Below are 26,583 nucleotides of genomic sequence, written 5' to 3' on the forward strand. Positions count from 1 at the left end.
AATAAGCTAATACAATGGACTGACCTTCAGCATCCAACAGCTTAGTCAGTCCCAGTTTCTCCTCGGCAACATTGAAGGCATTATTCAAGTTATGCATCGGATTGCTTCTGTGCAGTTTCTCAAACTGTATGAGATCCGGTCTGTGCTTATGTATGATAGCGTTAAACGCCAAACCGTCGCGCCAGGATGTCGTGAAGTTACGAACATTCACATTGTTGTAGCCGGCTGTCTTCATTTGACACCATAATAAGAGCGCATCCTTCGCGGATTTTGTCTCTTTGTTATCTGTCTCTTCTATGGTGATGTCTTGAATCTGTGGATGATGTTTAGTTTAAAATGTGTTTTTGTCCTTTCAGTTTATGAAATAAATTATTTTACAATTATTAGAATAAGAAAAGTGAAGTCCCGGGTCCCCCTAGTGGGGTATGGGGCAGATGATATTCATCTGTTTCACTGATCGATTTTCTTTATGGACAAGTTGGTGATCAGCCTTCTGTGTCCTGCCAGGCCGAGACATTTTTTTTGTGCATCTCCACTGGGATTCGAACCCAGCACCCCTCGTTAACCACTATACCAAGGAGGCGGTCATCATTAGGATACATACTGGTTAGTCATTTAATTTAAAATAATAATAAATATTTAGAATTTCCTCATTGCTAATCCATTTTTACATTAATATGGTGTTTAATTGTTACTAACAAAATGAGTCTGAGTTACTTGAATAAATTAAATAAAATATAAAAAAAAATTAATAGGTAACTTATATTAACCTGGAATCGCAAAATAATTGTCCATATGAGACCCAAGTTGAGCCTCGGGTTTCCATCTACGATGTCGTGGGAGCCCATGTTCTCGAGGTGCACTCGCTGCTCGCGCAGAAACTGCAGCGCTTTGTCCACGTTCTCCAAGCAGTGGATACGCATTTTGCCTTTTGTTGGACGAGGCTGGAATAGGAAAACATAATTTACATATCTATTGGAAATGTTTCTTATTTCTCCTAACGCTTTTCGGATCAGACGAATGTCTGCCTAATGGCGTTTATAATTGTCAATAAACAGTTTGTTTCAACATTTTGTATTTATAATGAAAAGTAGTTAAATGGTAATGAATATAAACAATGGTTTCCAAATAGTACATATAAAAAGCGCCAATCAATCTTTTCTATACACTATAAGCTAATTAACATACCAATCTCTCCCCTGAGAGAACTTCTAGCAGTTTGATGAGCATCTTGCCGTCCCGCATGTCCACGTAGAGGTCGCTGATGCGGCAACCCACTCGCACCAAGTGTGAGTTCACCCATTTTTGAAACGTCTTCTTTTGTACGCTTTCTCGTTCGTCTGGAATGTATGTATTGAACTTACAATAATGATAATAAATATGCACAGCGTATAGAAGCAGCAGCTCGCCCAGATAACGAAGAATTCTACATAATAAGTGTTGAAGAGTTTTAGAAAGCGAAAACAACTTTGACCTTCCGTTTTGAATAAAAGTAATCATAATAATTGTGCAATAGAAATAACAGTAAATGTTAACACATTAACCGCCAGTGGGGCAGGCCGCGGCGAGGGCACCGGAGTTTCCTCCTTGGACACCCGTCCGGATCAACCAGCGACATCGCAGTAACTCACTTTAGTATTGAGTTCAGTAAGCGATATGTGAAACACAAGAAGATCGAATGTCGCCTCACGAGCGGAACTAGAGCGAAGTAAGCTTATGTAGCAATGCACCAAGTCATAAATGTATTTTTTATTTTGCATATTAAAAAAATCACTGCTCCCTGTGTGGAGTAATTGAAATATCACAGTTGATTCCCTATTTGACATGACCATTAATGATTTTTACAAAACCTATAAACGTAGCCGACTTCCTAAAACAAAACATCACATTTCACGTTCACTATCAGCTACACCAATTGCTAATAACCTTGACCCCAAGAATACGGCATCGAGTCACTAAAACATGCACTATTACGAACCTCTGAGTTCAATCACAACTTTATCATAATACAACTCCAATCCGGGCACTTCTATGTCAACACCTCTCTTGATGAGATCGTAGCACTCCGACGATGTCATATCACTAGCACAGACTGATCACTAAGCTCGTGGTTCGAGACGAAAGACCGGTAACAATTAGAGCGACAAAATCTAACCAGCTACTGAGTAAGGATATTCGATACGCACGCTTCAGATGTCGTCAACTACGGGGTAATGAACCACATAGAATCCTTATTGTATTTGTCTACTGTTGCACTAAAAATTCAAGTTCTTCTTGAGGTTATCAGCTCTTAATCGTGATTGGCGACAGAATCAAAGTCAACTATGATTTATCTAGCCGATAGAATCACAAATTTCAATACGTCATCGTAGATTTTGAGGAAGAACCGTTTCATTTTAAAGTATTTTAACGAATTATTTTCGACGAACGCTTGCGTTCTCGAGTATGTTCCCTCATGGTAGAGAATAGATAACACACTAGAGGCGATCTTATCAAGTAATTCTTCAGTAACTGATAAAACTTCGCACCGTACGGTATAAATATGCGGTATAAAAATTAGATTCACACTGACCAAATGTTCAGCATACGTGTATTACAGGGAAAAAGGAAATCGCTCGATGATAAGCTCTATTGGCATTGGCCAATATTTCTATGGGTCGTGACGATTTTAAAGTTTAAAATTAATTATGATGGACTTCATTAAGTAAAATACGTGTATTATTGTATAACACCGTAACGGATATTGGAGCATAATTTTACCGCTACATAATAAATATAATACATGGCTGTAATCGAACTCTTTATCAGTCGCCTATATTAGCTACCAGCCGTATCATTATCAACATTTCTTTATCATAATAGGATATCGAAACTATGTTAAGAAATACATTCAAACAAAACAATGCTCTTAAGCAATTTGTGGTATAAGCGCATATTTTAGAACTACTCATAAACAAGATATGGGGCTCCGAAATCAAAGCCACTTCTCAAATTTCATTGCAAGTATTATATATAACAACATCTTAATTTTGATTGAACAAATTATGAAATATGCACTTCAGACACACATAATATTTTTATTATCGTGTTATTTCTTTAATGAATATCTTAAGTTCTTACTTTTAAGTACATATTATTCAGGCCATATCATCCATAAAACAAACTCGTTGCTTTGAAACTCTCTCGCTTAACCCAGTTTTATATTTTATTAGAATTCACCTAGCCTCACTTCCTTGTCGCATAAATCGTACATCTGTCGTTTCATATTATAGCTTACTAAATCTAATAGTTTTGTTTTAAGCCCTTATTTATAGCGACTAGAATCTTTTCTAATTTTGGTAAAGGAATCAACAATAGACTAGGTAAATAGAATACCACTAGAAAATTGAATGAATAGTGAGTATATAGTAGAAAGTCTAGATACATATTTTAGCCAGTATTCTTAATTAGTACGCATGAACATTCAGCGAAATTACAAACATTCCCGCCCGTTTAGGCTTTCCATTTTATTGAAATATCGATTCACTGCCGTCTTCATACCTACTTCACTCTTCAAAAAAAATTAAACCTATATAGTCAACAAATTAGACAATCACCTGCAAGCGCCTTGATGCGCGATCGTTCGAAAAGCCTCGACGACGAGTTGCCGCCATCGTACTCGATCTCATCGATGATCTCCTGGCCATGGCCCACGGACGGGTCCCAGCGGGACACCGAGATGTCGGTCGTCATGGCGACCTGGTGCACCTCACCGCGCCACAATCAGTTCTGCAAAACAAACAGGCGCAATATTAGTTCTGGTGTTTACATTACACATTCAAAGAGCATGCATTTGGGTCACGCGCGCGTGGTTTCGCAGAAAATCTACATTTCAGCGCAGCGTGGTTTATGGGTTTATATTTCATCTGACCGATATAGACAGAGATTTTCCCCCAAACAAATAAACAAATAAAAAATGGGGTTAAAATTGAGAGGTTGAAAGGAACGACATTGTGAAAACTATTTTATAGTATATACAGTAACACTACAGCAATCCATTAAGTACGACGAGTTCGTTCAAGACCAATAGAATTATCAGATTTCTATAATTAGATTTTTTATAAAAAACATATTTATTTATTCTTTTTACTTTTTTAGGCGCGATGTTGAATCGTCGTATGCGTCGTGCCCTGTTTCTACACGCTATACTCTTCTATCTAAATCTATCAATATGGTGCTTCGAAATATTCGTATATACTAGGAAATTTTTGATTATGTCGCTAAAATTTTGTAAGACAAAATAACATAAATAAAACATACATGTATGTCTACAATATTTTTCCACTGTGTGCCAATATTTACCGGCGACTACTGATAAACAAAATAGATAACAACAAATTGCACAAATTAGATAATTTTGCAAATCAAACAAGTCATTAGCGGTTACAGTTTGAACGAATTCCAATGTTATCGACCACAGTCAATCACCAACTAGTATACCGTAATAATATTCAAACTTACCGTATATCGAAATTATATAAAATGCGCATGTAAAACGTGTCTTAATTAATATTTACCCTCCAGTTCAAAAATAGAAAAAAATCACATCAAATATTCACAAACATTGGATATTTTTTAAATCGTTCAAAAGGAGCTCTTCTTACAAAGTCATATCAAAACTGCATACAACTACATATTTTTGTTACACTAATGACGTCACTTCGATAAGATTAGATAGGTCCTGGTTGTTCAAGACTTATCGTATGTAATTACTGGTTCCTAGTGAAAACGGTAACATGTTAAATATCAATAGTCGCCTTTCTTACAAAGGGGCACGATCGGTGGATTTATAAATAACTAGCTTTTGCCCGCGGCTGCGCACACGTTAAAATCGGAGTGGTTTAATAGATGTACATACATATAAACCTTCCTCTTGAATCACTCCATCTATTAAAAAAAAACCGCATCAAAATCCGTTGCGTAGTTTTAAAGATTTAAGCATACATAGGGACATAGGGACAGAGAAAGCGACTTTGTTTTATACTATCTAGTGACGTACAAACATGTTTTACTTGTCCTTCACTTATACTCGTGTAACTTAGGATGTTGTTGTTAACGGTCTTTATTTGCGACTGAGGTGTTAAATGTCTCAAGTTTCAAAATTTGAATGATTTGCAAGTTAGTATACGCAGTTATAAACGACCATTGTTAGCCTATGGATCAACTGTTATGCCCTGTTTCAGCTTAAAAGTCTATTGGTATCTACCGTTTTTCATTAAGATTATAATGATTTCCAAAACAGAAAAATATTTATTTATATTTTTGCGATTCCCGCACTCCGTTGATAGAGTTATTTTTAATTTTGTTTAATAAGAATTGCATTACTTATATATACTTTCTTTCATGTCCCGAGTTCGTTATCTTAGCACTTATAGAGGACGTTGAGAAGAGGACTCTTACATATTGATCACTCAGCATATTTTAATTTTATTATTATTCTTGTAATTCGCACTGGTTTATCAAATAATAAAACTGAAATAAATGGCACACATATAAACACATTCAAGACTATTTCTACATTATTACATATCATATCATTGTGACATATCATTCAAAGATATACGTAGGTATAAAATAAAAAAAGGAACAAATGAATAACTCCACTATTATTATCCTAGATTGTATGAGTAAGTACGCAATGTTTATAAAGTTGATGTTATTTTCCAACAATATTAAATTTCTTTTCAAACCATACCTTCCTTAACACTTATACTTAAAGCTATATAAATTGTAGATACCAAATAATTCGCGATTTAAACCAGCGAGACACATTTAATCTATCATTAATCAGGTCTAAAAATACATAAAGGTTTGTCGGTGAGTCAGTCTGCTACTATTTGGTCGAATCACGCGAATTTATTATATCCCTAACTGTTTATTCGTCTCTGACCTTCTTCAACAACAGATCTACTTTTTGAACGAAGGTTGATTGAATTGACCAACCGTAAATGGTTCTTGGATATCAACTTGTTTCGTATAATTTATCTTCTAATAAAATTACGTTGTTTACAATTTCCCAAAATATTCATTATGTTTGTACAAAACACAACTTTACATATACTAATCTTATAAATTTTTTGCTGTGTATACTCGTAATATGAAAAATTGATGATACGAAATATTTTCATTTTTATATATTACATGTAATTAACTAATTAGTGAGGTTAATTCTATGACTCCTTTTTAGCTTTTTACACCTTGTATGACTAACGTGTGAAACTAACATTCAATTCTCACAATAAAATGAATACGATGTCTAAATATTATCGCATGAGAAATCACGTTGGCAAAAAGTGCCAGTTTATGAAAGAATATGACTTCACTTCGAAATTAGAATCGGGAAATAACACAAATTAAATGTTTATATTGGATATTCTTTCAATATAGAAATTACATATTATACTTAACGTTTCATGTTCCTTTAAGTTCCAAGCTTTTTAACGTAGGTCTGCGACATAGGTAATATTATTCTATGACGTAACTGTACGCGTGTAAGTCTATTACCATTATAAGATTATAATGAGTAACTAACGGTGACTCACGCTAATATGTATAAATAACACATCCATATTAAAGACAAGATTGAGTAAATAAAAACAGACTATTTATATATTATAATATTTAAAGGTTGCAAAAAAAAAACTATGAACTACAGTAAATATCATTATGATTACAAAACTTGAGAATGTACATCGTAACATTATTAAATTTTTTAAACTTCTCAAGATCGTCGTGACGGAAAGTATTGAACAAAGTGATTGTATGGCGAGGTCAATGGTCTCAAACAGGCAGACATGGCGTCGTCGATACCATGGTTGTTCCATTTACAATCATTAATAAACCACGAATATAAGTACGAAGCACTAATGCATTTATAATTTTTCTCCGATTGTGTCATAAATTCGTAGAAGTCATTTAAATAACTGAGTTTATGCAGAGCGGTTGCTGCATTGCGGATAAATATGTAACAACATAAAAGTGATTCAATTAAACATTTAAAAACCTACTTAAATTAAAATTCTTTTGGCTTCAAAATGGAACGTAGCTATTTATAACATAAACTGTTATTAAAATTCGTAGCAATTGCCGTTTCTTTTTAATGTTAATTGCTATCAGCCTTAATTTAATTTAAAGTTCGTTCAAACAACTAAAAGTTTGCTATCAACAAAAATTTTAACACATAATCAAAAATCAATTTACATATGTAATGTAAATTAGTAAGAACCCCACACTCTAAGAATGGCAAGGGGCAAGAAGGTTTTCGCTGAAGTAAGTAATATTTGTTATAGCGCAGTCACGTGTGCATGCATGTAAGGATTCACTTAATAACTTCCCCCAACCCTTATTTTGCAGACGTTTTACGTGTAGTTTTCTTTCAAGTCCTGTACAACATTAATTGAATTCAGGACAACATATATATATATATATATATTTAAAACGTCTGTGTAACCGATGTATGTGTATAAAATACATCGGTTACACAGAATACAAATTATTGGGAACACAAGTGACAAAGTACTAAACTAATAAATAACGATTTAATTTAATGAGTTGTGTGATTTTACTCGGCTGTTTTTTCTATATTTTTTGTTTATAAAAATGTAGTAGTGCGTGGTGAAATAGCCATAGCGTGTTTAAAATCCTTTGCTATTATACAAAATATGATATTGCAATACAAAAGCACTAAATCTAGACAGGAGTCCTGCGGCACGTGATACTGTTCACCTCCGCTCCGCCCCCACGTTCAAATGAGTAGACGTCACGCTACCTCCATTAAGAGGGGCCCGTGATAAAGCCGAGTGTCGCTACACAAGTACAATACACCGCATAGCAAATGACATAATATGCACCGCGTTCATACAACTCTCACATTTAGCGACAATGGCATTAAGGTTAAAATGGCGAGCATCCTCGCAATAGTTCCACCAGGAGACAAGTCATTCCGGTTCGAAAGACGGATGTCCTGATTCCGGTGACTACAAGCACTATCTAGACTAGATTGTATTGAAGATTGATCACTAAGGCCCATTACCCTTAACGACTTCGATAATTATAATACAATTATGAAAAACACAAGCAATCAAGACTGATAAGTTAAGGAAAATAACCATATTTAGAATTTACTTGAGCAACAACTTCTTAAGATAAAGCTGATATAACATAGCATGCAACGTGTGAAATAATACCTACTCAGAAAAACTGATCAGTTGAATACGATCGTGGATATACTCGCACGATTATGTATTCTGTATCCTTCTATCTACAATCTCACAAAGCGAAATAACATACGACAAAGTAGAATCGTTTTCATTTCGCGTTTACTTTTAATTTCGAAGCGCGAAAGAAGAACAGTTACTTCACCGATATTCATATAGCATTTAAAGTATCAAATTGAAGTTGTATTACGTTACGTTACAATACATTTTGTTTTGCAGCAACAGTGAAACTTGTATTTCCATGTTATTTCCTCCTACAGCGAGAACGTAAACTTTGCAATTTTAGACGATGCAGTCATATTTATTTAAGCAAATGAATGCAAGGACTTCTAGTCCTCATTACAACGAAGCCTTACACGTATTTTTATATAGTGATGATATTGTTTTGAAGATTATAAAAATATTTACTGCACTTTAAGGACTTTGATTAAATTTTCGTTTCCACTTGGAGAAAATCTGCCTGCAAAGCAACTTATAAAATAAAGTTTAACATACTGTAAGTACAACCGTTACAATCTAGAAAAACAGATACCGGGCATCAACAATCGTCTGAACACCAACGAGCATTCATTAGCATGTGCGTATTGCATATAAAAGCGCAGGAAATGATGCGATTTTAATCACGTTCACGGAAGTGTGAAAGCTTTTAAATCAATGGGATAGAGTTTATTTTGAGTGCTCTCGGCTAACTGTTCATCGTTTAGTTTATTCAAGCCCCGTCACAGAACGCCGCGTGCCACAAAATTCCTACGTTTTACCGTACTCGCTAGAGCTTTTGTTTTGTTTGTTTCCATAATCAGCCTGCAGCTATTATGCTACGGGAGCACAATTTGCAAGACATTCTTTTGTAATGGGTTTTTAACAATATCGCCTTCGGTTTCCGGCGTCTAGACGCTTTGTTATCTCACCAAGAGTTGTAAGTTTTGCATTACATTTAAGTGATCCGCTCTTGTTAGCTTGTTTATAAAAAAATATAATACGAGAATCAATTGAGCAATCGTCAAGATTTCAGCTTCCGATTCGCTATGTTGTGTATGTTGAGTGTTGACACCGGTCAGCTCTAAATATAGAATCATTTGCTCAGAACTACTGGACCAGATTTAACGTCACGAATACTATGCGAGCAATTGAAATATTGTTTCACACAAACATTTTTAATAGCTACGTTCGTGAAATATGAGATTAAATAAACTATCAGTGGTATGGAATTAGCAAGCGACCCGACAGACAGGTACCTACTTCCCATGTCGGAGTGCGGACGGATCCATTAACCCAAATATAGACCGCGCCCGAAGCCTTGTGTGGCTTTACTGCCATACAATCCGTCTCTATTCCACCTGCTTTATTAACCTTGCATTAGTGAGAGATAGCTAAAAAGAAGCGCGTCATAGTACCGGTCATCACTCTTACCGTGTCATGAAAGCATGTAACCAAACTTATTATTATGTAATTGTTATCACGAACGACATAGTTTGCTGTCCAGACTGTGATCGTTCTTTTATTGAAAAAAAGCACATTGCAAGTCTAATATGTACTAACAAGAAATGGTGCTGTTCCTACAGAAGCCAGGAGGCTTCGCGAAATTTTCTACTTGAATTGACAAACGTCGATTTTTATTTGAATTAAATAACGTATTTATGATAAAACACATCTAGGCATGTATAAAAAATGCCATGTCATGCTTACAACTTAAGAGTATTATCGATTCTCAGTAAAAGTAGGTAATGTTTACCAGAATAAATTGCATAGATTGTGGGATAGCGTAGTGTAAAATATAACAAGTATAAATAAGAGGTATTGTAGTAAATACACAACAAAGTATACGAAAACCTTGACGTAGTTTTCGATGCAAACAGTGCGTTAAACATTGCACTGACGCTGCGCTCCCCCCTGACAGGAACCATGACCACGTGTTATAAATAATTGTTATAAACACAACAGCGGTCGAAACGTGATGATTAACAGAAGCAAAAGGCATCGAAATGTAACGACTAAATGATTTGACTTTTGAATTATAGTAGATACAATTAAAGTGACGAAGATGCATAGAAAAGAAACTCTTAAGGGACATTAAATTTTCACGACTTGATAATAACTTTACTTTTGGCTGGCATGATGTTATTTTTCCGTCCGTTTGACCTAAAGCCATTATTTTTAAATTCACGTGGGTACATTTGGTGTGAATTACTCAAACAAGACCAATAAATACCACTCAGGTATTGTTTATCGAAACGATTATACTAATGCGATTGACGATATAACGAAGAATGATTGGTTGGATTTCTGTTTACGTATCTTTATTGTTTGAAGTTTATGACGCGCGAATAAGAAAAAAGTCCCGAATTCATCAGCAGTATCTAATTGTTCATTAAATTAAGGAAACAGTATAATGGCAAATACATTCACTGTCACATCCGTGCATTAGGTTTGTCCAATCCACCTTCACATTGATAAGATTACGATGCCAACGTACGAAAGCGTTCCGAAATAGTTGTCACAAAAATAGACGGGGACGTCATCCATGTACCAACTTATAATTTAAAATTATCCCATTGTTTGTCATTCAATTCCCATTCCGTCACTGATATTACGGTTGCACCATCATAGCTGCGAGTTGAGAGTCAATGAGATTGCGCGTGGGTGTCGGCACTGAACTCTACTAGAGCAGGATGAGTCTAATTTGTTGCCAACCACGTATATCTACTCATAGGTATGCTAGTTAGGTAGTTAATGGCGCCCAGCGGAGGTCATTTTATAACGCTAAATGAAGTCAGTGTCGAGAATTATCTATTTCATATTTAATTTGCATGCCTATCAGTGAAATTACAATGTTATGCTATAACGTTAATTTGTTATTAATATGAACGTTATAAGAAGATAATCGAAATTCGAAAGCATTGGTAACACGATAGTTTCTATACATCAGTGATCCTGCCTAATGAAACCTTTCAACTGCCACAGATGGGTCGTATTCCAAATTTTTGGTACTTTTTTCTTTTCATTTTATTTTACAATAACACCATTGTGAGGAATTCTATAAATTCATGGAATTATATATGTAATGTAAAACAGAAAGTAACCACTTGAAAAAATATGTGTACAGATAGATGTACAGGAAATTTCAAGTATGTGTTATAAATTCATACGAAACTGTTCGTGCGGAGCAAATCATTTTACCACTAGTGAGAAAATCTGTCAAATGAAGCGTAAATACGTAAGCAACAACAGCCAATTGTTGCTTACATAAAACACTCTAGTTTAGGGCTAAGATTTGTAAGTCCGGTTGGCATTGTGGCGAGTAATGATAATGGTATGACATAAGCAGGCTGACGTCATCGGGCGTTGTCAGCCTATACAGTATACATCCACGAAGGCCGGCTATGTTTGCAAGTCTGACCGGTTTTTGTTTTTTCAGAGTGCACTTCGGCAAGCGGCTGCGAATGTAGCACGCGATATGTAACCACTCTATCGCGACTAAGTTCACATGCAATAAACTTTAGATTCGCAGGCGGAGCAGTTACTTTCATTAGATTGTCCACGTTAACGGGACTTTGTCTTTAAGAATCCATAAACGGTCATTTAAATAAAGTTAGCAGGTAATAAATAACTAAATATTGTAAAATAAATAAATAAATTTTGTTTACTCGTAATTTCTTTACGTACTCGAATGAAAATAGAACTTTTACAAATAAATATCTTTTACGGTAAAGTCTTTCCTTCGTTCGTTATAATTTAAAATGTAGAGAATAAATTGTACATTACTCCACTCCAGGTTTCGTCAATCCTAATGCAAAACTTGGCAGTGGTCCCATACCAAGGGTTATTAAATCCAATTTTTCTTCGATGCACACAAAAGCCACGCCCCATGCAAGATCTGTGCCTCGATGCGGCGATGACGCTATACCTTATTTAGGTCAATATAACTCGTGCCCATAAAAATTATAAAATTGCTGACGTTGATGTTTTAATAAATTGGCTTGTGGCTCGCTCATAAGGGTCGTTTTTAAACGGTAAATAAAGATAGGAAAATATTCTACGTCGTAATTCAAATAGAAGTGGTGGAAACAAGGGGACAAAAACATTTCTAATAAAGAACATATACAAAAATGAGAACAAGCCAATATTTACTTTAAAGCTACTTTTAGCCAATTTACCTGTTCTCAATTTCTCAAAAAAAGAAATTTAACATAATTAATACATGTTGGTAAAAATATCAAGAGCTAGTATTGAAAATGCTTAAATTCAAAAGATAAGAACAATGGAACAAAAAAAAACCAAGCTCGAATAAATAATTTCATAGTATTGGTTCTCGAAAGTTATCGAGAAATCAGTTCCAATTTCAGCGATCCTAGGAATGAATCAATCATTTAACACATTGAAGATACACAGGTGTGTTACTCACGTATTGTATTACCAGCAAATCACACAGCTAGGTATCTGTACAATGTATGTACATAAATGTACAAACGTTACTGATAGTGGTATTCGAATACAAACAAAACATTATTTTTAGATTAGGTACATACTTAAATACACATTTAAAGTTTTGTGGTTTTACGACACAATATTAATTAAAAGAAACGCCGGCCGAATCAAATATTCTCGATTTATAAATGTAGGTTCAAGACATTCTAATCACCTGCCCTTGGTGAGTGAAACTCAAAATTACTTCATTAGACATTAATTAGTTCTCGGACTGTTCAAATCGAATTCCAAAGTATACACAAGTTAATCTTTTAACCGCCAGTATTGATAGCATAGCATAATTAGGTTATTGTGTGACAACGGTCCGTGTCAATAACGAGGTATGAATTATTCACCAGGCTAGACAGTACAGTGAAATGTATTGCAATTTGCAACAAAGCCATCCATAATATAATGGTAATCCGCAGATAACGAGTACTGTTTTAATTAAAGTCAGGTTTTTTTTTTTCATACATCGATAATATTCATTACAAATTATACGTAAATAGCCTTGCTTGTACCCTTGACCGATGACCCACACATTTGACTTTCGCTTACATCAACTATTAAGATATTGTTTTTAGAATATTGTAATATGTATTCTTTACACTGAAATTATATTTTTTCGATCGCTTGAATATACATTCATTTGTGAGGGAAAAAGCTATTAGAAACGCCAATTTTTTAATCCCAATTGTTCTTCTTCTTCTTTAAAATATTTAAATATTTATCAAATACAATTCAAATACCGTGTTTTACAAGATGGTGTATTTATAATGCACATAACTGTTTACACAAATAGTTATCACCGTACTGAAAACAAAAAATTCATAACATTGGGCATTTCATCCTACTTCCTACTATTCTACTTACTACTAATATTATAAATGCGAAAGTTTGTAAGGATGTGTGTGTGTTTGTTGCTCTGTCACGCAAAAACTACTGAACCGATTGCAATGAAATTTGACATCTGGAATAACATATAGGCAACTTTTTATCCCGATATTCCTACGGGATATGGACTTACGCGGGTGAAACCGCGGGGCGCAACTAGTTATTTCTAAAATATTGTAAGTCTTAAGTATTAAGTCAAAGAAAAACGCTCTGATGATAAAAATAAACATAAAACGCGCTATAGACTCAAAACGGTTCGTTCGATTTATCTACATCGTAACGAAATAAAAACGACGCGTGACATAGTATGTTACTAACGACCCGCACTTACGTAACAGCAAGTTGGAGACAAAACAACCACACCAAGACACCAGAACAACGGCTTGATTGCCACAATTGCGAACCAACAACCGACAAATTGTTCTGTCGAATTGAATGCTGCATTCTAGTACAGACATGAATGGACCTTAGTTCATTAAAAAAAGATAAGCGTCTCCATTCGTACGACATAGTAACGAGTAATTGTAAATCACAATGAAATTATTTGTTCAAATTTGTAAGAAAAACAGGACAAATACGAGAAGATTAACAAAACTACTCACTCCTGCAATTAAAACAATCAACGGCCCAGTTAAATGGTTATAGGTGTTCTGATTGCAGACTGGCACGAAAACACTAAAACGTGTTAATCACACTAATATAATAAATGTGAAAGTTTATTTGTTTCGATGATTGTCCATCAATCACGCTGAAACTACTGAATAGATTTTGATTAAATTTGGTATACAGTCAGGGTATGAGCTGACTTGGGTGATAGGATACTTTTTATCCCGATTAAATGCTCCCTTGGGATAAAACAGGAATCTTGATATCCGGGCGGAGCCAGGACGAGCGTCTAGCAAGTTATATTTAGATATATAAAATGCACGTCAAATAAAATTTTAAATCATACACGTAGAATAATTAACAATATTTATGCAAAGGGATCCTTCACATACCTGTATCGAAAATTCTCATAAGAGTCAGTTAATGATTTACGAATTTAACAAATAACTATTATTAAGCATTGTCTTAGACGATCTCAATCAACATAATTTATTCATATTTATGAGTCACTGATCACCTTGAAGCGTAGCTTAAGGACACCATTTAAAGAATTAATATTGATTTTGGATGGAAATAAGGAATAGTACATTGTGAAAAGAATAGTTAAAAATGTATTAAACTTTTAAAAGAAGTTGAAATGTTCCAGATGCAAGCAAAATAGTAAAGCTTTTTCCTAAACCTCACAAGACGAGTTTGTATATGCTATGTAGTATTCCGAATTATTAATATTTGATAATACCGTGCAGAAAGAGCCCGTATTGTATACGGAAAGCGGTAGTTACGTGAGCTAGCGACTGCAAGACATGAACTGGATTCGAGTTCATTGACTCTTATAGAGCAGGATTCAGGAATCGACCATCGGAATATTAAATTTTATTCCGTACGATCCTATAGTCTCCGAATGCCTTTTATGGCGACCAATGGACATTATGTTGTAAATAAATTTAAGCAGATACTATAATAAAGATAATAGCTTCACAAATACGTAATGTTTCTCTATCATGACTTATTTTAGAAAAGTAGAAAGTATACTTTTATTCGATGATTCTCGATTACACTACACCTGTAATACTGGTAATATGAGCAAAGGTCAAACAACACAGACGCTAGAATAAAAGGTTGCCTACAATACGTAAGGCATCACAGATCACTGCCTTCAGTAATATACTATGGCTATATGAATAGAAACTCAATGTAGGTCATGTCTGCATAGAAACAAATCAACTTTAACGATTACAGTCTTTGAAAAGGATAAAACACGGATTTCAATTACAGCAACCTCCCAACATGTTAACGCTACAAACGCTTCATATAAATGAAGACGTTCGAGCTCTAGACGTATTACAGAAATATGGCTTCTTTCTATAGATCGTTGGCTTGTCTGTAGCTACTATTTCCAACAGATCATTCAACATCATAAGTACCTAAATTCAAAATTTACATTTTCTCATTCATCCCGAAATATTCGTTCGGTTTTATAAACATTTTAATATTAATATACTTTAATTACGAGTACTTTAAAAAAAACATTTGACGATATTATTTAATTAACAAATAAAGAAAACATGTAAAAGTCGTGAACTTTTCTAACATTAACCACGGCGTTTTTAGTAGCACAAGAATGCGTACTTCGAAGTATAGGCTTTCTCTACTCATGACCCTTTTGTTAGCGTAATTATCGTGCCGGGTTACTCAACCGTGAAAGGGCCACGGATGTTGGCCATTCAAATTTAAAATTGACTACAGTGAAGCATTGTTCACAGTACTAGATTTTTATTTTTATTTTAATCAAAAATCAACAGTGCTCAAAAATAAAATGTCCTTTGGTGAAGAAATGTAGAGCTAAATAAAATCTCAAATTTGGTATTAGGATTATTGTGAAATTTCAAACATCGATACACATTCTTCATATAGTAACTAAATTATATGTAGCCTAATGAGCCTATATTTAACCTTATACCTATTCCTTGTCCGGTATTCCATGCGTTTGGCTAGTCCAAAACTATACTTAACCAACTGTGAAAAGTATAAAATCGAAGGTGTGCGATTATACAATAAACGTTTTAGTACAAATATTAAGATGATAATTGCCAAAAATTCTGTTTTTTTTCTATAATCAGTCATGAATAAAAGAGAATATTTAGTTAACGAATATAATATTACTTATTTTCAAAATTCGCTACCATCATTTATTCTCAAACATTTTCACACTAAACCGGCAATTATACTACAACACATTATATTCATACTTATAATATCAGAATCGATTCAAGAACAAATAACATTTTATTATGTCACAGACATCGGGGTCGATTAATAGGTCAAATATGAGGAGAGATAATTTTACGGCCCAAATTATGTGATTCACATACGAACATCGTTTTGATTAAAATTATTGGAGTATTATCAAGTACTATTTCATTCAAGGATGTACACTGATACTTTAAGTTTTGAATGCATAATAAAATAATACAGTAAGAAATTAATATTCTGAAAACACAACACATTTACAAGCATGTAAGACAATCATGCACACAAATCGCAATAAGGTATTACTCATCTTAAGAACATTACGAAATCCATCAAACTAGAATACCTCAGACGTCGAAACGCTCATTTGTAGCGAAGTGTACTTACTTGATATCTAATATATAAAATTCTCGTGTCACAGTTTTCGTTGCCATACTCCTCCGAAACGGCTTGAGCGATTTTGATGAAATTTTTTGTGCTTATCCGGTATCTATGAGGATCGGCCAACATCTATTTTTCATCCCTCTAAATGATCAGAGTAAGGCAGAACAGCGTTTGCCGGGTGCAGCTAGTATTTTATAATATTCAATTGTATATGAAATAGACAAACATTTCAACAAAAATTTTGTAGATAAGTATTTAAAGTGCTGTAGTGAAGTGATCATTTATATTATTAACTGAATTAAAAGAGACAATACTCTTTAATTTTTCATTTTAGAACAACAAGCCATATAAGGACCCAACAAGCCAACCCATACCCAATATACCAACAAGTTCCCATAACATTTTAAGCCAAACAACATGATTAAAAAATTGACTTAACAGTTAAATATTTGTAATCGTTTGGCTAAAAAACCAGGTATATGCAGTTGGAACGAAGCTTGTTGCATCGTTTTACAGGTTCCAATACGCCAAATTTGGAAATACAACTAAAAGCTGGTTGGGCAAGATATCCAACGAAACGAATAAAATATTCGTCAACTTACGTTTACATCTATCTATAATATGTTTGAATAAAATTGTGGGTTAACTGTAAATAGTTTTGGACAGAAAAATATTACGTCCTTCTCGTAATTGCCATCTGCGAGAGCGTTTATTTTATTGTATGACATCACTGAGACAAAATCGGCACATACCATCTTGATCCTAAAATTATTCTTAAGTTGTATTTGATGAATATCTAGCAGCTACTTTAAAAAATAAAAAATTAATGACGTCCCTGAATGCCGAGACGCTGTAAAAACTATATAAAATAAGAACATAATTTTATATTTCAGTTCTATTGTAGCGTAAGAAAACATAACGCAGCATCTCCGCAATAAGCGTCTGTAGTCGGTTGTAACGGACGCCAAAAATAAAAGTACAAAGTGTTAATGTTAGATATAAACATTATTGAAAGGCGTTCGTGCGTATCGCTGTGGGAGAACACTCGAATATTGAATGATATTCGATGTTATAGCCGACTTCAGATACATAGGTGTTATGTTTGTTACCTCATAACTTTTGCGAAAAGTGATTTTTATGTTTCTTTTTTTATTTGCAATCTGACTCCTCCAATGTGGTGAACTAGACACAAATTGGTCTACCTAACCAAATTATTCAAATTCTTATAATTTGACGGCGGTTTTTATTTAATAATGATCTACCTACACATTTAGATGCTGTGTTCTTTTACGTTACGATTAATATTTTTCACTTTGTAAATTACGTTTACGTAGAGAAACATTATGTCCAAGTTAAAAATGTCATACTTAAGAAAGAAGTCAGACACTACTTCTAGTGTCTGTTTTGTCTTCACAAAAAGTAATGACGCACACTTACACAGATGGGCACGATAAAGAGTGATGAGTGATGACACATAAATATTAAATTAAGAAGCTGAATGAATGAATGCAATTAAAAACTAAACTAAAGTACATGTAATAACAGTTTTTTAACGATATATTCTAGTTACATGCATAGAAAACATTGAAGGAAAATCTCAAAACACTGTTTCATGATTGCATGATGGTTAAATTTATATAAAGATCTCTTATGTAACTGATAAAAAGGTATGTACTTTGATCTTGTTACACATCTATTGGAAATTAAATGCTTACTGTAAGTCTCCCACTTAATTATGGCGGCGTCAACAGCCGTCCTCGGATCATATCAATTAACCTCATGATTATTCTCCGGAATTTAAGACTAGACAGAACATGAAGTGAAATTAAAAATCCGATTTGCCTGTCTAGACCCGTCCGCGCCTGCTCCCTATATCTAAATTCCCAGTTTTCTAGGTCACCTGGGCGTGGAGAAAAAATCTAGCCCATCATTTTATCATATTAAATTTTATTGAAATCAATCATCATATAAAAGTTAATCGTCGGTTTTGCAGAAACAGTTTATAATTCCACGTAGTCTGAAAAATGGATTTACAATACCAATATTAAGATATGTATAACAAGAAAAGCTGCTGTTTTTTAAATTATTCTATTGTTGTTATTAGAACTAAAGTTCTTCTAGCTATAAAAAAAAAACTATGATTAAGACAATTTTTCAACAACGCGATCCTCGCAATTAACGCAGATACGACACGTTAAACTATCGATTTACGAGACGAGCATTATAAAAATATAAAAGAACAATGCGGTATCTTGAACCTACCTTCCGAAGCGAGGACTATCTCATGTCAAATCCAAAACACAATTTCACTGCACTGTATTTTGGGGTATTATCTGATACGCGAGCGACGCACAAGAGCGAACACAGCAATCCGTTGTACAGTACTGTCGCTATTGATCGAGCAGCGAACTCCCGGCGCCGGCCGACCGCATATCCCTATTGCACGCACGCCTACCCCGCCCCCCACCCAGCTATTCCACCCCTGTTATAAACTCGTACACCCTTGGTCATATTTTGAAACGTCCGTTACGAAATATATCGCGAATGTACCATAACATTAGGAGACTAACAGAATGTTGTTCGGCGAAAGTGTCTAGATTTAAATTACGCTGTTTTACACAATTGTCCCATTATTTTTCTAGGTAAATAGGTAATGCTGTCATTATTTTCAGGCAATTTATAGTGTGTATTCTTATGAGATTGTTATCAGGTTTTGCTGAATTTCAATAAAATCATAACAGTAATATTTCATTTTAAGAGGGATGCCAAAATTTATGCTCTTCAAAATTATTTAGAATTTTTTAAATATTTAGCAAAATAAGTCAGTCAGTTCTAAAAATATATACTTATGCTACATTTAAAGTATAATAGTGGGAGGTCTTATTCATCTTTACATCAATTATGCATGCCACAATAGTAAACCTATGCATTATGCAAACAACCGCTAAATCCTTGAAATAGTAACTATGAATCTATATGGGGCATTCTTAAGGGACTATTTACTTATTTGCACTGTAAGCATACATTAATAGGATAAGTCATTATTAAAATCATTAATCTACAAAATCAACTAATATATTCTTATATTTATGAACTCTCTTGAATGAACTATAAAATATTTTTTATCAGAAAACCTTCAGGCTGATTCGGTATAACAAAATGTATGTCTGGTTAAAATATTTTTATTTAATCTTACTACAAATCTATCTATATTTTACATTCCTTAATTATATGCATATTTAATTGGTATAAGTTAATCTGGACAGCAAGAGCTGAGACAGCCTTTTGTTTCCCTTTTTTTTTGGTATCATCCAACTTATGGTATTAATATTGGAAAACATAAACACATAGGAACCTGATACAATAATAAAATCTACATACTAATACATGTATGTATTATAGAGATAAAATTATCCATTTGAAAGCCATTCTCCTTATTACTAGTTTGAATGCAAAACTTGTGTATTTATTCAAGGATATAGATACAATTATTAATATTATTGGTACATCTATGAAAAATTTTTGAAAATTAGGAAAAAACATCAACCTTTTGAAAGCAGTTGTCGTTGGGCGGGTCAGCTAGACATTTTTAAAGGATATAAAAGTGGTATGATTTGCAAAACAAATACACATGACGAGTCAATGACATCATTCTCACTAGCCTTTAGCCTTGTTACAATTGGCACTTTACTTTAAAGCAATGAAAGCTACAGTGGTTGAGGTCATATTAAAGGTGTATAACATATAATCATAAATTATTTGAATCATTAATACAAATGCAAGTACATTTATTAATTATTAATTATAAAATCAATCATTAATTAGCAAATTATAATTATGTAATAAACTGACAAAGAGGCTGATACTTAAATATAAAAGGGTCGCCAAGATTTTTGATTGCAAGGTTGTTTAAATAGCTTCAGCTATACCTAAAATAATTTATAAAATAACAGGTAATTTGATCAAAATTATTTGAAATTGTTTTCCTTTTCTGTTTATTCACAATAACTTCACAGTTTTCTATTAACAATAAATATTTCAATTTCAATATTAATGAGTTAATCTCTCAAGAAACATTTCATATTAACATGACAAGATTTAAATTTTAATTGAGATTTTAAAATTTCCTATCAGGAATTGGGCAATGGATGAAGTATTTTGAACAATTGTTATAAATGTTCAGATTTGGTAAAGAGGTAATAATAATTACTTTATATAATACTAGTTGCCCCGCGGTTTCACCCGTGTAAGTCCGTATGCCATAGGAATAACGGGATAAAAAGTTGCCTATATGTTATTCCAGTTGTTCAGCTGTCTACATACCAAATTTCAATGCAAATGGTTCAGAAGTTTTTGCGTGAAAGAGCAACAAACACATACACATCCTTACAAACTTTTGCATTTATAATATTAGTAAGAAGTAAAATGAGGCTCACAAGATCTCCATCTTATTTTTTGAGAGATATGTTCACCACTCCTATACATATTTATTCTATGAGTTAGAGTACAAATTGGTTTTGTATATTTGTTCATTATATTTATATCAATGCATTTTATCATCAGACCTTGCACAGCAATTGAATACGAGGTGTGTATGCGGCCTTAGCACATAGCAACATGATAGTTACGGCTCATTCAACATACTATAGGATCAAATTATACATAATATAGTATGATATCATGAAGTAATAAATAAACATACAATTATTTATTTATATATTTTTACAAATGGATAAAATTATCATGTCAAATCTCTTCTGAGGAAGGGACATTCCAATTTGGTGATATGTACTTTAAAAATTTTTTACTTTAAGTAATCACTTTAAATTTTTCATAAATATGAATATATGGGAGTTGTTGATATTTAAAAGTAAAAATATCCTATTGGACCATAAGTTCTTGATAAGAAAACAAACTGAACATAAATAAATAGATACTTTCTTTAACATTATGCAATCTGTTACGGGTGTGGACTGTAGTTACTAATTATCAAACAGTTGATAAAATATACTAGGTTTGCGATAAAAATTATTATTTTTTACCTATTCATACATGTACACATTTATACATACGTATTTGTTGAAGGATTTATGCTTTTTCTTTGGTTGAATGAGCTTTTAAAAACAAGTTGGAAATAATATTTGGGACACCTACATCGAACGTTCCTAAACAACATTCCAATCAAATTCATCCAATTAAATTAGTGTTTTATCCACCGGATCTATGATAAAAAAAACTTAAAGGCAGATATTAATATTAAATCATACCTGCAAATCTAATCCAGGAATGTTTTCCTCAAGTGTATGTAGTTCTTCAGTTCACACAAATACCGCTACCACTTTCAGGCTTACTCAGAAACCCAAGTCAAACTTTACACCAATAACTGACAGTTTTTTTTGTCGGCTTTTTCTTTTTTACGCATAACCCAATCACTTAAAATTATATAAATACGTTATTATACACTTTTCACATACAAATCTTTCCAAATATCATCCGTGAATACGAGTACGAACACGGCATCGAGGGCAAGGCGAAAGACCGTCGCGAAGCATCACCTTACCGCCCATATCATAGATTAAGTAAACTGTAGATAATGCATGGGACAACATAGATTAATATTATATACTTTTAATTTTCTATTTTGTGCCACAGATTTTTTTCCCTAATCAGTTTGGGTTTGAAACCACCTTAAAATATTAATGTAGTGAGTTTTATTCTTCTTCTTAAATATTATTTTTAAATTAAGCGGGAGCTTGAAAAAATTATGAAACAATTCTTTTAACGAGGCTTTAATGATAACTTGCGTTCAACTTGCATTGATTGCTTGTTTCCTTGGTTGTAAAAATATTGTGTACCATCAACAAAAATAATGTTTTAACATATAATACGATTTTTCAAATATGAATTTCAGAAGAAGAGAGATATATGTCACGCTGTATTGGATCGAAACAATATTAAATCGTTAATATTAATATTATACGAAATTAAAGTTTAACTGGTTTCTCATTTTTATTTGCAGTTTCCTTTTTTTAATCTTTGATCAAGATGATGTCATGCACCGGCATAGAATTTTTTAGGCAAAAACATCAACCAGGAGAGTCTATGGTCATACTAGTAAATTGAGTTATCGAATCGTCCAAGTTCATATGCGCCATACAGCATTGAATATTTATTTTTGATGTAAAAATAAAAATGGAATGAACGATTAAAAGGAAACAATTTTATTGATGTTAAAAGTTGAATTTGATAATCTGTGATGTTGAAATATTTTATTTATCTGTTTAAGTTCTTTAAAGCAAATAGAGATGGCGTTACAAAACATCAGTTAATGTTTTTTACAGACGATATCTTAAAATAGCTGTCTTTTAAAATACGTGTATGAAAATAAGTAATTACATACAAATTTTTGTTTAATAAATTATTAGAATAATTGAAAACGATCTGCTTTAAGTTTATTTTGTCAAAGCTAGCGCCATCTAGAAAGCACTGTGTTAATTGATCTAGCGAGGTAATACAGTAGCGGGAAAATTCAAATTCAGTGGTGTTCTGTAGGTAATAAATGATTTTTTCTTTCAAACCAGCATTTCAGTTTTGCCAGTTCTATCATACATTAATACCATAACAAGAAAGTTGGTAGGTATAAGAATGCTAGTTAGTGTTTAATTTTTATTAGGTTATTTCGAAATAAAACTTCCGATAATGGTTTACAATTATATTTTAAACTGTAAAAAGTAAAAAAAAAATATGTATAGATAGATCCATAAATCATTTATCACATTATTTAAGTATGTATACATAAACATTTTCTTAAATATAAATAAAATCGAGGAAGAGCTAATGTCAAATGAATCACTATTATAGTTACTAATAACTTATGCTATTTTAATAATTATTATATTACGCTTATTATCTATACCACTCCCGTTATTATCAGTCGGTTTAGGTTACCTTAGGTTTACCTTAGCCCAACTTACAAAAGCTCTCCCTCAAAACCGAATAACTTAAGATTATTTAAATATGAAAAATTGTAAAGTATAAATAAACGATATATAAATAAAATAAATTCTAATAACAGTCTTGTATTGTTTGCATAACTAAAAAAATTACAATAAATTATTAAAAACCTGTTTCCTTCATTAAGTTTCAAGCCTCTTAATTGCAAGTTCATTTAGGTAAAAATAATATGTATTGATTTTATATCATAACTAAGCATTTTCAGGTAGCCAAAATAGCCTACAAATGATATAATATTTAAAAATTGATATGCTTGTCTTATAAAATTTACATAAATCGGGTTATGTAAAATTATATAAAGTTTCCTCCCACTATAGGAGGGAATTTTCTAGAAGTTACGCTCGACTAAAACGGTCGAGGATATGGCCAATTGTTACTAGATGATGAATGATGATCCATGTAAGGACTATCTGTTAAAAGTAATTTACTTCCACTAAGACCAGAGCTAGAACTTTCGCTAGACGAAAATAAACTTTTGCTGCCCGTGTAGAACGAGAGAGAAGTATGCGGAGGTTCGCGACCAGTACGCCGCCTCGCTCGCACCAAGGACGCAAAGGCTATCGCTATTGCACATAGAAAAATGATGCCTAATACACAAAACGCTAGAGCCAATTTGCCTGGCGATAGACATATTGTTTTGTCTCCTGGAGAAAATTTTCGGACTAATTCTTCTTCGCTTTCAACTCTCCTTGAACCTGTAAATGAAAAAAAAACCCTCTTTGAAATTTTGATAATTAATGAAAATTAAGTTTTATTAGTCCTTACCACACACGTACACACACATAACTTAAGACTATGTCCCTACTTACTGTCTAGTTCTTTTTCAAGAAAGCACTAACTTAAATAATTCATAATCTTCATTTTTTTAGTTTTAATTTTTTAATAGTACCTAGGTTTAAAAATGGACACATTGTGGGTTGCGTTACCTCTTATAGAAGCTTCATCTTCTAGTTCAATATTTGGTGCCAGAACCTCTATACTGTTATAGACTTCCAGCCTATCTATAACCAATCCCTTAGCCTCCTTGTCCAACCTTGCTTTTCTCACTAAACCCTCTTTCGTACGTTGTGGTTTTTGCAACGCCTTACAATCGATAGTAGGGCATGGGCCTTTACACAATTCGATACCACAAGATAAGTGTAGTTTGGCTCGATCCGGAAACTTGAAAGCTGCGAATGTAGTCACCGCGTGTTGGTACGTCATAAAGTTTTTCAGAACGTGCTCTGGATCAGTTTTCGCCATTTTTAGATTTTTGTTCTCTTCCATGTTTCTTTGAGTGTCGGCTGGTTCAAGATCGCTAAAGTCTACTTCGGTGCTGTGGTGATTGTGTTTGTGTATGGATGGTTTGTTGAAGATTGTCTCGTCTATCGGACAACCTGCTTCATCTAGAAGTTTCTGCGATGCTTCTCCTAAGCCGTCGTGCGCCACGCAATTGGTTATCCGAAGACCGACACCAACTGAAAGTTATAGCTAGGTATTATTATCTGTGATTGCATTTTTACATAAAATAATCTTGGTAGCATTAGGTTAGGTTTTATATATTTTCTTTACTTGATATACTTATACATTTCTGTGTCTATATAAACAAGAGAAATCGCAAAAATAAATCGTCCTCAGTATAGGTAGTAAAATGCCAACCAATATAAAAATATTAAAAAGTACCCTTACCAGGTAAAGTGCATTGTATCATGAGTCTGGTGGGCTGACCAACTTCCACTGTAGCTGGCTCAGAGCCGGCGACAGTTGGAGCTAACTCCATCCACGCTCGAGCCGATTCCAGCAGCCATTCCCTTTGTTCTATCTCAATGGGATTCTCCCAACCTTGCCGGTTGCGGCCCGTTCTAGAAATGAAATAATATCATAACTACGAAGTTGTAAATGATAAAAAATACATTGAATGTGTCTCATATTTATTGAAACCGCGAGGCGCAGCTAGTAATATTTACAAATGTTTGCAAGCCTCCGTGTCATTTTTTTTACAATTATTGAGTAACCTTTATATCCTACTAATATTATAAATGCGAAAGTTTGTAAGGATGTGTGTGTGTGTTTGTTGCTCTTTCAGGCAAAAACTACTGAACCTATTGCAATGAAATTTGGTACGTAGACAGCTGGAAAACTGGAATAAAATAAAGGCAACTTTTTAAACCGATAATCCTACGGGATACGGACTTACGCGGGTGAAACCGCGGGGGGCAGCTAGTATTACGTATTAATGAATAGTATTAGGCATCAAAACTTTTTTGCATGTTTCAATAAAATGGCTATAATAAAACGGACCACCTATTAACTATTCAAGTAGAAGTAAGTAGTACCTATCTTATAAAATTTTTAATAACAAGCAATATCAGTTTGCTCTTACTCATCTTTTACCTTGCTTTTTTCCCATCAGAAGCGGTCATTTCACGTAATTTAGATTTTATGACACGTTCTAACGCTGAACTGGTAATTCTCACTGCACGCGGCTGTAACTTACATCTGAAATTATAATAACATATTTTTTATTATAGTAAAAGTGAAGTCCCGTGTCCCCTAGTGGGGTATGGGGCAGATGATGTACATCTGTTTCACTGATCAATTTTTCTTTAGGGACAAGTAGGTGATCAGCCTTCTGTGTCCTGCCAAACCGAGACATTTGTTTTTTTGTGCGTCCCCACCGGGAATTGAACCCAGGACCCCTTGGTTCTACGCTCAGGCGTTAACCACTGTACCAAGG

At 33.6% G+C, this 26,583-nt stretch overlaps 2 protein-coding genes across 10 annotated transcripts in view; both read right to left on the reverse strand.

The window, feature by feature from the left end:
- LOC119832767 (spectrin beta chain) overlaps nt 1–22,422 on the reverse strand; it is a 46,071-nt gene extending 23,649 nt beyond the window's left edge. For 7 of the 9 annotated variants that reach the window (XM_038356517.1, XM_038356516.1, XM_038356513.1 and 4 more), the window contains exons 1-5: nt 19,116–19,272; nt 3,597–3,768; nt 1,189–1,340; nt 771–944; nt 25–313 (exon numbers count right to left, since the gene is read on the reverse strand). In XM_038356517.1, the coding sequence (XP_038212445.1) occupies nt 25–313; nt 771–944; nt 1,189–1,340; nt 3,597–3,732 (751 nt within the window). In that variant the 5' untranslated portion in view covers nt 3,733–3,768; nt 19,116–19,272. Of the gene's footprint in view, nt 1–24; nt 314–770; nt 945–1,188; nt 1,341–1,978; nt 2,121–3,596; nt 3,769–19,115; nt 19,273–22,120 lie in introns of those variants that run through there. The other 2 variants (XM_038356511.1, XM_038356514.1) reach the window with 2 other exon arrangements.
- A 1,226-nt stretch (nt 22,423–23,648) lies between these two features.
- LOC119832808 overlaps nt 23,649–26,583 on the reverse strand; it is a 26,946-nt gene continuing 24,011 nt past the window's right edge. The window contains exons 4-7 of the mRNA XM_038356577.1: nt 26,241–26,345; nt 25,536–25,708; nt 24,794–25,324; nt 23,649–24,562 (exon numbers count right to left, since the gene is read on the reverse strand). Coding sequence (XP_038212505.1) covers nt 24,213–24,562; nt 24,794–25,324; nt 25,536–25,708; nt 26,241–26,345 — 1,159 coding nt within the window. The 3' untranslated portion in view covers nt 23,649–24,212. The remainder of the gene's footprint in view (nt 24,563–24,793; nt 25,325–25,535; nt 25,709–26,240; nt 26,346–26,583) is intronic.

Source organism: Zerene cesonia, chromosome 16 (genome assembly GCF_012273895.1).
Source record: "Zerene cesonia ecotype Mississippi chromosome 16, Zerene_cesonia_1.1, whole genome shotgun sequence".
NCBI classification, from domain to species: domain Eukaryota; kingdom Metazoa; phylum Arthropoda; class Insecta; order Lepidoptera; family Pieridae; genus Zerene; species Zerene cesonia.